Here is a 16197-nt window from a genome sequence, read left to right on the forward strand (position 1 = left end):
GGTTAGCAGTTCAAATACACCATGGCGCTCCTTGGAAACTCTATGGGGCAGTTCTACTCTGACCTATAGGGTCGCTATGAGTCGGAATCAACTCGACGGCACTGGGTTTGGTTTTTTGGTTTGGTGTTGGTGGTGATGACAGTGGTGGTAATGAAGAGCGCGTGTTTGTGCGTGTGCGTGTGTACGTGTGTTTTAAATTGAGGAAAATCATGTTTCATATACAGAACTGTCCTGGAATTCTGAGTGTGCCAGTTTGTTATTCTGAGCCATTTGATTAAATTTAACTACAGGAAACTCTTCCAAGTGCTCATGAAGCAGCAATTACATCTAAAAAGGGAGCCAAGCCAAAAATCATCCGTCCCCAATATCTCCCTTTCAAACATCAGACTCCAATATAAGCTCCATGGTTTTCATTTCACTCTTATACCATCTCTCCAAGCTGTTGGAAACATGTTCAACGCAAGACAGGGAGTGGCACACCAGTTAGTCTTTGGTGGAAAAGGTTGGCAGCTAATACATGCCAACACACAGATATGTGTGCACGCACACACACAAACACAAAACTGCGAAAATCTCTTTTAAAGAAAGGCCATTAAAAAAATAGGAAACCGTAGTTACTGAGAGAAAATTCGAAACAGGATTCAGAAATCAGTAATATAGGACCTCTGAAACAAAAGTACTTTAAACTTTAGTTTATAACACAAGAGTTCAACATACAGATAATGTAAAACAGACTTTTAAAGGAAGTTAAGGTTACCTTTTTATTTCGAAATAAAAGCCTTTTTGCCTCTAAGAACAAACCCCTCACACTTAAAAGACACACATACACAATTTTATTCAATGTATCGTTACTAAGATAAATTATTTCAATGATTAAGGAAGTTAAAGAAATCCAGAACAGCCTGGACATGGAATGCGAGCTCACTCTATCTCCAGGTTTTTGGCATCACATTTATCACGTGTGACAGTGCCACTCAGCATAGTAATGCTGGGGTCCTGGGATACAGGAGATACAGAAATAATGTCAAAAGCAATTCTTCACATTTGGATTTCACCACATCAAGTGCAAATAGTGAACTTAAACATGAAAATGCAATTTGCTCCTCCTAAAGTATACATTTTTATCTCTTGCAAAAACCACGTTTGTTTTCAGCGCCTCAAGGTAAAGGGGATGACATCTATCACAAGTGCAGAGAGCGGCGGAAGGATTTAGAAGCAATCTTTTCATAATGTTTCTTTGGTGAGAAAGTGGAGTTATGAGTTACTCAAAATTCATAAAGATTATTAAGTTTACATCCTCACAGACAATCCACCGCTATCTTATGTCTCAACTATACTGCCAGCATTCCAGGCCAAAGCTATTTAGACTATGTCTCTGGTTCAGGACACTCATCCATTTTACAGCTTTCGTGCACCACTGCATAAAATAAAGATTTTGTCCCATTCGAAAAAACAAAAGAACAAATCGCTTTCAGCAGAGCAAGCCTGCAATATCTGTACTGAATTTACGGTACTCATTCTATCAATATTCCTTCGTGTAAGTGATTTTAACTGGCAAGCGTGTTCCTATTTCAGCAAGATTACTCCAGATTATCAACTTGTGTGTTTGTGCCTGCTGCGCTAGTTGAGTGATTACCCTATCCCCCAAAGCCCTCAGCTAGGACTGACTGGGCACCCACTGCAGTGACCCTTCATGGTGAGGAAGGCTCCTAAAGAACAGTACGCTTCCCCGCTTGATGAATTCCAACCTTACAGCTCATCTAAACACCCTATGGGTTTCATGTTTTTCTTCTTACCCTTCACTTAGGTCTATGGGAAGTTATGAAACATATTTTTCTAGTCCTCCCAGGAGCAGGGAGAGGTTCACAACTTGACCTCAGAAACACAGCACTCCTGCAAAGCCAGACAGCCTGATAGAACTGAGTATTAGTGCTCTCTGCCTGGCCTTACACAAACTATAACATGCAGCATGACACAAAGTTACTTACAGGAAATGACAAGCAATGGATCAGTGGGAGAAAAATAATGGGATTTAATCATGGAAACTTATCACAGGCACACAGCTCCCTTTCAACAAGCTGTCCACTACAGGTGAAGGCACCAAGTTCTTATGAAGCTAACCACTTGTAATTTATAATGGAGCTGCTAACCAGATATTTTGATTTGATTAAGTTATAGGATTCCTCATAAGCCCAGATATCCTAGCGCCCATCATGTGAATACTGCCCCCACCCCCTCCCTGAGAATGGTTTTAAACAAACCTACCAAAGTATCTATCTAAGCATTAGATAGACGTCTTAGATATACGGGGAATGATCCCAGGAACGGTGCGGGCTTGTATGAAAGACTGTCACTGACTAATTAAGGACACTGCTGCTGAAAAAGGAAGCTGACCCCGCAGTCTTATTTACACAATTTCCAGCCAGAGGGCTGTGAAGTGGAGCCCCAGTGGGGGCATCTCTATCGGAAACCCAAGGGCACCTGCATTAAGGAAACTGGTGTAAATGAATCCCTGTGCTCAGTGACAGTAGAGAAGACACAAATACTTCAATTATCTTGGTATGGAATATACGTGCCGGCCCTCTTGGATTCTACATAATGAGATTCAGGTACCTCTTATTACTTATTTATTTATTTTGCACTTCACTATGCATTCAATTAGGAGGACATTTTGAGGCAAGAATGATAAGCTCTTTAGACAGAAGGTAGTGATTCAAAAATTGCAAAACTTCAGCTTTCAAAAATAGCCTAAGTGACCTCTTGCAGTACCCTGGCCACTCCGCAGCAAGCAGGAGGCAACCCCTGTGAAGAGCGAATCCTGGCAAAGTTCTCTCTTCACAGATGATGCACAGCTTAAGCTATAATGAGTTTTTGGGTTACAAATGCTGAACGCATTAATATTCCTTGATGATAATTATCACAGTATAAGCACCTTTCCCAATGTGAGTAGCATAAAGCTACTGAAGCAGCATTTTTACTCCATTTGAAACAAGCTGGAAAATAGGATTTTCTACTCTCGTAACCTGAGGTCAATATACATCAAGCATTGCATATTTAAACACACCTACATACGAACCCCATTTCACTTTCCTTCTCTTCTGCAACATGTCCTCCGAAAACTACGCATCTTGACTCCTTCTTTACTATGAAATACTTGTTATGAACATGTATGTATGAACATGTAATCTCATGTTATGAACATGAGATTATAAATTATCTCAAAATGAAACGTATTCCCCCCAATCATAATAAATCCTATGTTTCTTCTTATGAGAATACAAATAGCAAGTACGATTGGTAAGCCATGTTTTACAGATGAGATGTGTCTCTCTGCAGTTTGAATGAACACTGTGGTCACTGGCTGCATACCAAACAGGAAGAAAATTAGAATCTAGCAAATAGGCCCCTCGAAGAACCAAACACATTACATATAAATCTGAAAAAAAAACTATCAGCCTTTATCTCTATAACTTCAAAACTAATAATAGTATTAAGGACTGAAAGGTTTAAATGTGAATTGTAACCCACCAACATAGTGACAGAATTGATGTCTACATCGTATTTACTGGCAATACCTTCCCATAAGGCTCCCAGAAACCAATTTTCACTCCAGGTTAAAAGAACAATTATTGCTATTTGGATAACAACTCTTAAACATTATAAGGAAAAAAAACCTGATAACAATGATCCATTGCACATTCTATCAGTGTGGACAATGGTATCTAATAGCCAGTATTTGATACAGCATATCCAAAATAGATGCAGGAAAGGTTTCATTTCCTATACCCCAATCTGATTTGATAATATGCTCTGAACGGACTATACATTGATTTCCCCTCAACTCTTTTTCTTCCCCACCCCCTACTCAGTGAAAAAGAGAAAATGTCTATTAACAAGCTCACCCGATGTTAGGACAGCCTGAAATCATGACAGTGTAAGGTGTTTCTTTCTTCTTTTTTTAAAACCTGCTATAATGTCATTTTAATACACTTGTGTAAATAATCCCAGTAGCGCTTTGACTTAACAGTAACACAATGAAAGCCAGTTTGAACCCTTGATCCAAAGAGCGTGAATTGATTTAGGTATTTTGTAGGTGTGAATCTGCTGAATACATTTGTGCCACTTTACCCCACACTTCATTTAGAAAATGTGCCACGCTACAACTGCTTCAAGTTCTCTAACATCATTTTTACTTATGTGCTGCAAAAATGTCTTAAAATCCCATTTGAAGATATGCTAGGGTTATGAGGAAACCTTTACCAAATATTTAATAGCACCACCGGCTTATTAAATACCGTAATGTGAAAGCCACGCAAGGATGATATACAGAGCTTGCTTTTTTTAACTTAATGCTGGTGCTCGTTTTGAACACTCTGCAAGCCCAGTCATCAGTGGAAATGATGCATTTTAAAAAGTGCTCATTTAGCAGCAGATAAATGCGGTTTTTTTTTTTTTTTAATGCGGTTAGAGAACCTTTTCAGACTAGAAATGGCTGAAAACCTACTTGCTTTTATTGTGCAAAATTTCCTTTACTGTGGCTAGGGAAAAAAAAAGTCACAAAACATTTTAAAAGGCCATTTTGAAATAACATACAAAAGCTAAAGGAATACAGTTTTAAAAGGCAAATGTCTGATTCACAGGGATACAAATACACCATAAGAAGGCAACAGATTTATGGACAGATAATAAAGCACAAAGGAGCCCCAGTGGTGCAGTGGTTACAGTGCTCAGCTATTAACCCAAAGATCACTGGTTCAAAGCCACCAGCCATTCCATGGGAGAAAGATGTGGCAGTCTGCTTCTGTAAAGGTTTGCAGCCTTGGAAACCCTATGGGGCAGTTCCACTCTGTCCTACAGAGCTGCTATAGGTCGGAATTGACTCGATGGTAATGAGTTTAATAAAGCCCATGTACTGCCCGAATCTGGATACAGGATCTCAAATACCCACCACGTAGTAAGACATACCCATTGAGGTTGTCGCTTTTGACCACGGTATTGATGGCAGGTGACTGTATTTGCAACCATTTATAATTGCCCTTTTTTTTAATGGGTTAATATTATTTTTGCCTACACTATATTAAGATATTTTGAACTAAAGGCATATCGTTGTTAAAAAACAGTGAAGCACTGCAAGTGGGTAGAATGTAGGAATTCTCTCTGAAAAGATATTTCTACTCACAGAGACATATAATAGAGCCTAATTTAAAGAAAGCTCTCTTTCCACTGGAGGCCTGAGGACTGAGCATTTATTCTGTAAACACTGTAACAATAATGACCTGTCCTCCCAGTTCTCAGTGGAGACTCTTGCTTTTGAAAATGTCTTGTGGTGACTTACTAAATTCAGGCTATTTCAATTAGTATTACTGCACATTAAAAATTAATTGCATTACTGAGTAGATTAAGGTTTAAATTTCAATTCTACAGTATGTGCAATAGAAATGACAGCTAAAAATCAATGTACTTTGGCCCACAATCGGAAGTATGTATGGTCGAATGGCGTGGGACTGGCGTCACTGGCCAAGCAGTTTTAAAAGACTTGATAGTTCAATTGAAGGTGTGTCAGTTCTAATTCTAGATTTTAGTTTGAATGCTGCAGGGTAGCCTGGCCTTAGAAAGAGAGAACAACAGCTGCACCAACAATTTGAGAAAACAAATGGAGACAGGTACTAAAACCATTGCAACGAAGGGATTAACAGCCAAAATTCACATATAAATCTCCCTAGACTAAAACCTTGCTTATAATTCTTTTCAATAAGAGCACAGGATCTCTGGCTTCTATCATATCATTTTGTTATTGGTTATTGAGTGAAAGCAGTTGGTTGGTGCAGAAAATAGGCTATTTTGTAAGTAAATGTAAGAAACTACTTATACAATATTCATACTGACTTCGTCTAAGTCTTAAGAAAAGCTAGGAACATACTGAAAATACAAACCTTTTCCTTGAACAATAATCTTGCCCAGATCCCTTTTTTAAAGTATTAAACCTCTTTGGGGGAAGGGACAAATGAAGATAGATAAAATAGTTGATCACCTTCCCTACAGATTTATAACATCTACATGAAATGCTGGGAAAAAAAATGTTTGTCTCTTTTATTCACAGTAAATTTGTTCTTTTAAGAAGATGACGATGAGGAACACTATAAACGAAGTCAACAAAGTAAAGCAGCATCAATACAGAACCACAAAGCCACCCAGGACCTCTGGCTTTGGAATTGAACGTTGATTGGTGTGTACCTAAGACAAAAATGATGTCTGCAACGTTCGTCAAGATCCCCTCTGTGTTGCACCGGTGGCCAACAGCAGCTTCAGCAGCAAGAGAGTAAAGAAGATGGGAAGTAATAATAACAATAAAAAGAATAATCTGGTGCAAATGGACCCCAAGGTGCAGTAGTCATCCCCGTGCAACAATCACCCTTCACTGCAATTTACGGATGTTGCTTCATTACAATATAGCATATAAAGGGGGCAATGTACAAAGCACACTATTTAAAGCTACAGGGCTTGAAGCAGCACACACCCCCTAGAGCAGGCACTGCTAGAAGAGCTAAGTCAGACTGTTCAAAAGTGAAATTACCTGTAAAAAAAAAATTAAAAAAAAAAAAAAGGGCAGTGCAACTTGTATCACGTGATAATAAATTTTGAGGGGAAGGTAGCAGAGAAAAACGTTTTCTCAGTGAAATATAATAGAGACTCCAAATTAATCTGATTTAAAACATACTTTGAAGAGGTAACAACTTGTGGCTTTGTCAAAAGGAAAAGATAAAGAACACAATGTTTCCTGTTTGGAAAATAGAAATCACCTTTCCGTTTCCTATTCTTATTCTCCATAGAATGGCATTATTAAACTGTACTTTCGGCTGAGCTTTAATACTGGGAATGCATATTACTATAATTTAAAAGAGAAAACGATTAATTTTCTAATTCTTGTCTGCTGTAGCTGAAAGTCTTATTTTTGGTCAGTGCTCAGAAGATGCTGAAGCAATGCGGTGGGGGATAAAGTGAGTCCGTCCACACCAAGGATCACTGAGTGTGTCATTGGTTAATTCTTGCTCTATCCTCCTCATTAGCATTACTCTCAAGTTTCTGGTTATCATATCCGAAATATTAAGACATAATAACTACGAAGGTGCAGATAATTGGATATTAACCAGAACATACTTGACTGGGCAGGAGGTAGGGCCCTGCTTAAACTAATCCTGAAATATATTAATCACCAATTAATGAAAGGGTTTCAAATTCATTTTCTATTACAGAACACCTCCGAGTATCTAAGCTTTTTCTAACAAAATTACTTGGAATAACAGGGTAGAAATAAGAAATACCACCATCTGATGATGGCTTGAATTAATTCTTTACAGCCTATTGCCAGGTAATCACGAAAACTATAGTTAGAGCCTTTACACTTAAGAGATTGCTCTTTACAAAGTCTAATGGGAGGAGGAGGGGACACTTTTCAAAGTTCAGTGGCCTCTGTTTAAATTCCAAATTTATCTCTTTCAATGACAGCACCATCACTAAATATTTCATTAGAGAGCTGTCACGATATTATCTGAGCCTTCTCACATAAACGGACCTCTAAGGCTCCAACCTAACGTACTCTTAAAATGTAAAGCTAATTAATGGGAGTCCAGAGAAGTCCAGCAAAGTCATGCTTTGTACATAGTAAACACTAGTTAGTAAGATGATGACGACATATTAAGGAATAAAAACCTGGACTACTGGAAAAGTCACCACTACTAACATGGATGTAATGTTAAAGAAAAAAATAAAAGGAAAAAGAAGAAAACATAAAGAGGAACAAATAGAAAAGAAGGTCACATTTCTATACCACCCACGTGGCTGCGTGATTATAACTGAAATGTTTCAAAGACATTTTATTAGTTTTGTCTTAAAAGCCTCCCTAAGTTTCCTAGAAAAACTTCTGCACGTATTCACTGAGTTAAAGAAATTGCTACAAAAATGCCATTCATCCTAAAGAAAAAAATATTTTAAAGAACATTATTCTCACAAAGGGATTCTATTATATTTTTACACTTACTAAGTATTGCTCTCAGATACTCTGAAAAAGACTTACATTTTTATGTCAGAGGAAATAAGGTGTTTGGATTAATGCAATGAAAGCAAAGGATTGAAATGACACTATTTCTCTATTTTTCCTGCCTCGATTCATTGATTTGGTGAAAAGAGTCAGAAAACTCCTGTTATCCGAGAAATTTTTCATTCTGTTGTTTGCTGACTTTGATTTTAATAATTCTTAAATAAGCACTCACAGCAGATGAACAAAGATACACAGGCAAGTAGTCCCTTTTATCAGCCATTTTGCCACAGAAATACACAAACATTTCAATGGCTCTTCATTAGCAAACAAATCAACAAGTGATATTTTAATGCATGACTTTATTCCATCTCTGTGGGGACCGTCATTGAGAGTGTGATGTACAGTACAGAGAAACGAATCATCAGCCACCATGTCCCAGGGCTCTCTCCATTGAGGACTTCGCAGCCTCTGCTTAAAGAGTGCATTTAATTGACTGATAGACAGTAGCTTCTTTGTTCACAGAAGACAGCGAAGTAATGGCAGCTTGAAAATCGTACCATCTACAGGGTCTCCTGAGACTAGTAACAGGGGGATATGTGTCAGGAATAAATAAATAATCTAATTATTAAGCCACTTCCTGTCAAGTTAACTCCAATTTGTTGGCTTTTGAAGGCAACAAAACGAGGCATTTTTCCTCATTATGCTTCTCTTTTTATACCAGTGGTAATCACAGGCGGATTAAAGGGTGCCTGATTGGTTTTTTTGTCAAGGAACTGAGAAGCAGCCAACAGTACAGAAAAACAGAGTTGGGGTTAGAAGAAATTTCATGCTTGTCTCCTTTCCAGCTCCCTAACAGCCCACACGGCTGCCCCATACAGAGCTGCCAGCTGTACAGCAAATGTGTATCCCTCCAACTGAGGCCTACCGGGCCACAGGCGCCATCCTGAGAGCTGTGAGATACCTTGCAATCTTGGCAGGTAGCTACTGCTGTCATAGGCATAATTCTAAAGGTGACCTACGAAACCCCATCAGCTCACCAAATGCAACAATCTGAGCAGCTGAAGTTCGACACCCACTCTCCGTATTGGCTCCCTTTTCTTTGTTTACTGCTATTAATGATCCCAAAATGAGGAAATAACCTATGGAAATAGGTCATGAGAGACCTTTTTATGTTTACGAACTGATTCTGTAGAAATAGGTCACGATTTGTATGTGTGTGTATGTGCATGTGTGCATGTGCGTGTGTGCGCGTTTGTGTGCACATTTTACCTATTGCTGATGACTTTTGGTACCCTTCATTCAGAAGTGACCTGCAAACTTCATTCAGAAATAGATACCCACATTTGATAATGAACATATCAAACAGTGAGTGAAGAGATATGTGAGTGGCTGATTCTAGAGAGCAAGTCAAAGCTGAGGACAAAACGAGCACTGGAAGGCCCACCTTGTATAGCAGCCACCTACCTGCACAGGCTCTCCTAGCATCTCTGCACAGAGCCAAGGGAAGAAGGGTGCCATTCAGTAATTCTGTTTGAGAGCATCACTCTTCTGAGTGTGTTGTAAAAAGTAACAAGAAACTGAATCTTCAATCTGTTTACGGACTCAGCCAGAATCCTCAGCCTCAAAGAAAATTAACATCAGAAATGTCTAAGACATTTTCCTTGGGACTTGTAAATTAGAAACGACACTAACTGCCAGTGTTTTCCCCTCTCGTATATCAAAGCTGCTAGACGCAGACCAAAACACAAAGCAAGGATAAACATTCTGATTTGTCTTTTAATAGCCGAACACTTAAATCAAGAGACCCAAAGATTTTCCTTAAAAGTTGCGAATGGAACGCTCGAAAACTGTGCTTCCTTCCCAAAAGACATAAAGCAAGAGTCTTCCTACTTTTATTTTCTTTTTCAATTGTCTTCATTTCTAGGAAGGCGGATCACAGGAGAGCTGGCCAGGTTCCTGTGGCCCCACTTTGCACTTGGTAAATGCTGTGGCTGTGTTATATTTATGCCTGTGTATGTCTTTTCTGTATCCATCTTGAATTTTTGTTAAATTGTGCAGATAATTAAACCCTCTTCATATTTACAGTCTGCTTCATTGGTACCATGAATTCTGTTTTCGGTTACTGTCTGCAAATTCCCTCTCTGAACAATTTCATACTAAGCAATAACACTTCATTTTACAAAGTTTTATCTGATGTCCCCATACAGAGCTGCCAGCTGTACAGCAAATGTGCGGTTCTCAAACTGAGGCCTACCAGGCCACGGGTGCCATCCTGAGCTCTGTAAGGCACCTTGCTGTCATTGGCAAGCTTTCCCCACTAGCACTGTGACCATCGCTCCACACTACACACAACTTAAAATCATCTGATTATTAGAATTTGTGGCCCACACTCCATTTTATCCTTTATTTAATCTATCCCCAGATCACACATTTGTTTAAATGTTTTGGCTGGTTTACAAATCATGCAGCCATCTGCACAGTAGGTATGACACCATTTTTTAGACAAAAGTTACGTTACAAACAAAGATAAAGTCATTTGAAATGCTTTGGTGTTTGTTATTCTGCCTGGTTCACTTGGACCAACTCTAAGAAATAAATAGAATTATCTGTGTAAATCGATGAACATCTATGAAAAACAACACCCAGCAGAATGCAGAGCTTGCTCCATTACCTACGTTAATATCATGACAGCTGAGGAGAGATGACCTGGCCCACTTCTCATCTCTCCTGTACAGATGGCTATTAAAGAGAAAGTATCCCTTTCGTATGGTCCATGCAGGAACCCTTTATGGGCTTTTCAAATAAGCCAGCATTGCCCACATGAGGGTAGCTTTCTGTTACCATTAAACTGCCCAGATTTCATCTTTTTTAATCCAGCTCTTGATGTGAAATAAGCCAGTATTTCATCATATTTAACACTGAATGCTTATTTCTTAATTCTCTGGGTTTTGTAAGCAATCAAATAAAGATTTTTTTTTTTTTAAAGATTCAATAGCCCTCTGATTTAGAATGACTTTGAGCTTCTTAGGATTACACGGAGATAGCTGTAGATATTATACATATATGTACTATTATAGATTCGTTTCTAATCATTTAAAAAAAAAAACAGCCAATGAAAACTGAGAGTTTAAAGGACAATGTGGTCTATCATCTTCCTATGTAGAGATCCATATCCATGGATATTTCCCCTTAAGACATATACAATCTAAAAGCACTATAGACCTCAAAATATTCATTTTAATCCTTTCCAAAGGGCACTCAAGCTGAAGTGTTTCAGAGGTGACACTGAATGCCACAAAGCTATAATCAAGATTAGTCACATAGTACACCATATACTAAAGAAATGAAAGAAAAAAAAAATGCCATTTGTGACCTTAGGCATCAAACCAATTTAGAACATATGAATGTCACTTGCCACAATTTCACCATACTGTGTAAAGCTGATTTATTCATTCTTTTTGTCTCGACATCAGGGATGCATATCATGTGTAATATAACACATACCATAGGTACAGTCCACCTGCCTTGTAGAAGAATTGAATATTTTCATGGGTCTTTTAAAAATTAAATTTATCTACAAGACACCAAGTATTAAAGATCTGAATAAAAATAGCCAACATCTTTACATTAATGTTTTCACAGTAGCTGCCATTAGAGTGCCAAATTCTAGTTTTACGTTTTAAGAAATAAATACATTAGCTTCCCCCAAATGCTTTAAGTATGTATTACCTTTGATTTGTCCAGAATAGTACGATTAGTAACTATTTCTGGATTTTCCTGTTTTGTCACAAAACAGGATTCTTTGCCACCTCAGATACAATTTTTCCATTGTAATACTGGTCATTCTGATCTGACGGAAAATATGAACTTACTAAGTCACCAATTCTAAGTAGATTTTAAAAAATAATTCTTAGGTAAATGGTTCGCATCCATCCCCTTCATATTCTCCATCCGAGAACTCTGAAAGCAAGGCTGAAAATGACCATGGCTAGATCCAGACCACTTCTCCTCCAAAGTTCATGAGTGCAGCAATAAATTGCAAGGATAATGGTATTTCTCCCCTTTGATCATTTCTTTGTCAAGCTGACTGGCCTTCGATGGTAAATGTACTGCTGGTTGTCTACCACCAGCCGCTCGCAATTTGCTCACTATGTTTCATGAGACAGTTGTTTGTGGCTGTTTGGAACACATTTGTCTCTTTGGGGATTTATGCGCTAGTTGCAATGCCAACCTCTGTAGTGATCGAAATTTCTTTCTAACAAAAATAGATAATTAGAGGCTGGTAATTATTGGTCAAGAATTATCAGAGTGAAAAAATTAAGCTTCTCATAAATAGTTCTTGGCAATGTCATCTCTTTATAATATCCCATACCTAACAGCCCTTTATCCTGAGCCCTTACAAATTTACTCTACTGCTGCTGAGCCTCATAATTTTATATGAGGCAATGCCTTTGCTGGGTTAAACACATCTCAATTCCCTAGTTTCATCTCTTTTGTGTTAATCCATACCAAATGATAACAGAAATGTTACAGAGGAAAATAACAATAAATATCCACTACGCTGATAGAGAGAGAAGGGTGAATAGTGAATTACGGGCATACTACACAATGGCTTCTTTCTGTATTCTCAGGTCAAAAGCCAACACAAACTATGTGAACTGAACAAAGGAAAACAAGAAAAATTTTCTCATCTGCACGGATTTAAAAGAGGGAAATCTTTTCCCCAAGAAAGCTGTTAAAATGTTTTGGAGCTCTTTTGTGTGTGTGTGTGTGTGTGTGTGTGTATAAAGAAGAAAAGAAACCCCTAAATAGTCACTGGTCTGATTTCTTACTGAACCTGTGTCAAAATGTGGTGGAGAGTCAGGTTTTCTTTTTTTCCTCAATAGACATAAGTCAAATCCCTAATGCATTTTTATGGAGTAATTATTCCTGCAGCCCAGACCATGTGTCCACACCTCGCTGCAAAATGGCACTTAAGCTCAGAGTCTCTGCTATGGACCTGGTAGAAACATTGATGGCTTTCCTTTCACAAATGTCTCTGGCCAATACAGCCTGAAACCAGCATATCCAGAAAGAAGCGTGGTGGCTGGTGGACATTGAAATCGCATTAAAACATGTGTGCTGCATAGGAGCAAATGCAAATGACTTGGTTAAAGAAGGAATTAGAAGTTAGACCTCATTGAGTAATTGGTAGATTTTGTTTTCCATCAGGTGATATAATCCTTCCTCTAGACTGACTGAAACATAAAACAAAATCTGTAAAAACACTCTGTACCCTCTTAACAAAAGGAGAAAGAGGCTTTGCAGATAGCCCCTAATCCCTCTCCCCTGCTAAATGCCTAGTTGAGATTATTTTTTGATTAGACAAAAAAACAGACACCGCTACACAACCTAAAAGCACCTACCTCAATGGAGGTATTTCAGCCAACAAAATAATGCTGCCTGCCTCATCTGAAAGACTATCACACTGGGATTTTAAAAAAGGATATCTTAGCCTTTGTGACACCCTCCGTTACACCTTCTCTCTCTTCTCTCTAGATATTAACAACAGGAGGAGAGTTTAAGGACCTGGATGAATGGTCACCAGATAGAACAATTAAGTGGATGCTATTCATTTGTTTTTTTTTTTTTTTATTCATTTGTTTAGACCTCGAGTGTAAGAGAATTACATATTTTATTATTAAAAATAGCATGAATATTAAATAACTAGGCCCTCAGTGAAAAGGAATGGAATTTGCTTCTCTGATGGACGGTGAATTGTTAGATGCTTGGATCCCAAGAGGAAGTGAGTGCCATATTAATCCACCATAAGGTAGTGGGGGAAAAAGCTTTGGGAAAGCACTAATGATGCAAAGAATATAAACCAAACACAAAGGAAAAGGTATATAAAACAATTCAAGAAGAAGGGCCAGGAAAAGCCAATGGATGTTTCACAACAAAAAGATACTAAAATTAAAAACCCAAAAAAATCCTCTCATGCTAGCCTTCAACTGAGATTCCACATGTGCAAAATAACATTAATATTGTAGTGACAGATACATCCAGTTTGTTCATCTGGATCCTCAGAGGAATATTTAGCTGGGATACATAATAAATCCAGAACCAAAGATAATTTCACATAGAACTAATCAGAAGCATGACCCCACAAAGTTTCACTAAATTTTCCACAAGCTGCAAATTTCCAAGAAATTTTTTTTTAAGCCCATGTAAAAGTTCAGCATTAAGCAGAATCATGAATGACTGCCACCAATACAATCAAGAAATAAAGAGATAAAAATTATTAAAGTTTATCATTTGGCAAGAATTCATTTTTTCCAGCCCCCTCTTCCGCAAAAAAAAAAAAAAAAAAAACCCAGCTCTGAAAGTTTATATAGGACATTTTTCCCAAGGAATCTGAAACAGGAGGGAATTGCAGAGTAAGGCATTATTTGAGAATTTCTCACATGTTGCCATTTTCTTCTAAACGCTAAGAAAAGCTGCCAGTGTTATTCTGTCATGTGTAAGTACATACTACTTAATACAATGATACTAGCACTTAAATCTGGAAAATATAAAGTGATCAATATTTTAGCTGTTATGCACATGTTCCATTTTTCACAGTTAAGCCTTTAGACTTTGATAAGCAATAATCCTCCTAAAGACTCATCATTTAAAAACTATAAAGCAAATCCATGGAAAAACTATTAATCAATTTTCCAACATGCCTTTGAATTCATCTTCATTAATTCATACACGAGCATTCAAAGTTTTGCTATTGTTAGTTTTAACAGGCAGTAATGAGAATCGGAGCAACCCTTGCCCTGAATTTTCTTGGAATAGCTCTGATTCGTATGTGACAAAACTTGTTTACTCTTGAAAACAAGTTCATAGTCTAAAACGTTGAATTTTCTTTCCTGCCATACAGAGTTTGACAATAGGAGGACATAAGGTTGATTGGACTTTTTTATATTATATCACGATTATTTACAGTATTATGAAATAACATGAAATGAGTATGTAATAAAAGACTCTCATAGTATAAAAACAGAAATGAGTATCAAAAATAGTATAAAGTAATAGCAATTGCCATTTTACTAGTAGATAAAAGATCTGCTTGATAAAGTTTAATTGGCTGTGGTAAAACTCTTAGTGTTATTACTAAGTGCTTATCGAATTAAAAACATAGGAGGTAACCCCAGAGGAATCTAAGAGATAACAGGGCCGTAGGAATACGTGAAAAATTTATCCTTTAGTGCTAACCAATGTGATAACTGCAAAATTCCTGAAAACACTGGCCTAGTGTAACTTCAGAGATCGTTACCCGAATGACTTTTAGAAAGATGTATGTAAAATTTGGTGGGGAACGACAACAAAGATGACTTAATTCTTTCTATCATCTTTATGATCATGATTATTTCCAGGCTGTTGAAACCATACATACAAAACTATTTTATGGCAATTTAAATTATTTATGCTTCCCTATCACAAAAAACTCAACCACTTTAGATTTTGATACAAAGATGCTTAAGCAACACACAGCAGTACCATTACCATAATAACTTCTGAAATTAAAACCTGTCTAAAACTCTACGGAAAGCTAACATCCAGTTCATTAACCATTCCTGTTAGTTTACAATAATGCAAAAATGATTAGGAGTTTAATTTGTTAATCACCTGTGTTTTGACTGGCGGTAGCTATATAATCCTCTGCAGAAGTCTAAACTAGCCCTTGCAGAAAATAAAATGTGCTAATGCCTTATCAGGCCTAATAACAGGAATTAAAAAAAAAATCATGCCAAGGTAAACCATGGATGGTTAAACAATTAATTCGTCTTTAACTCTGTTTAATTATATAGGCATAGATGGACACAGGTAGGAGAAAAATCCATCGTTACTAAGGTTCAGAGTGTCACTCACCAATCATGTGATTTGCAACATGAACCTGAATATCCCATTCATTGTAGAAAACCATCTGACACTTGATGCACTGATAGGTCTTCTTCTGAGGAAAGAAGGATAGACAGAGTTACTTAGACACATGCACTTTTTATTGTTGTTTCTTAAACCCACAACCCTATTTCCAGCGTTTTTCTGGGATGCCGGTCTTACATATGTTGCAAACTAAGCCACTGCAGGGCAGCTTGGGCAGTGTTCCACCAGTTCCTTACGAAGACCTTGTG

The 16197-nt window shown here is 37.6% G+C and overlaps 1 protein-coding gene across 3 annotated transcripts in view; it reads right to left on the reverse strand.

Annotated features, from left to right (window-relative positions):
- The window catches only part of ZNF521 (zinc finger protein 521), a 295930-nt gene that overhangs the window by 117274 nt on the left and 162459 nt on the right, over positions 1 to 16197 (reverse strand). For all 3 annotated transcript variants that reach the window (XM_049901891.1, XM_049901893.1, XM_049901892.1), the window contains one exon: positions 15935 to 16019. In XM_049901891.1, coding sequence (XP_049757848.1) covers positions 15935 to 16019 — 85 coding nt within the window. The remainder of the gene's footprint in view (positions 1 to 15934; positions 16020 to 16197) is intronic.

This window comes from Elephas maximus, chromosome 11, assembly GCF_024166365.1.
Source record: "Elephas maximus indicus isolate mEleMax1 chromosome 11, mEleMax1 primary haplotype, whole genome shotgun sequence".
Taxonomy (NCBI): Eukaryota; Metazoa; Chordata; class Mammalia; order Proboscidea; family Elephantidae; genus Elephas; species Elephas maximus.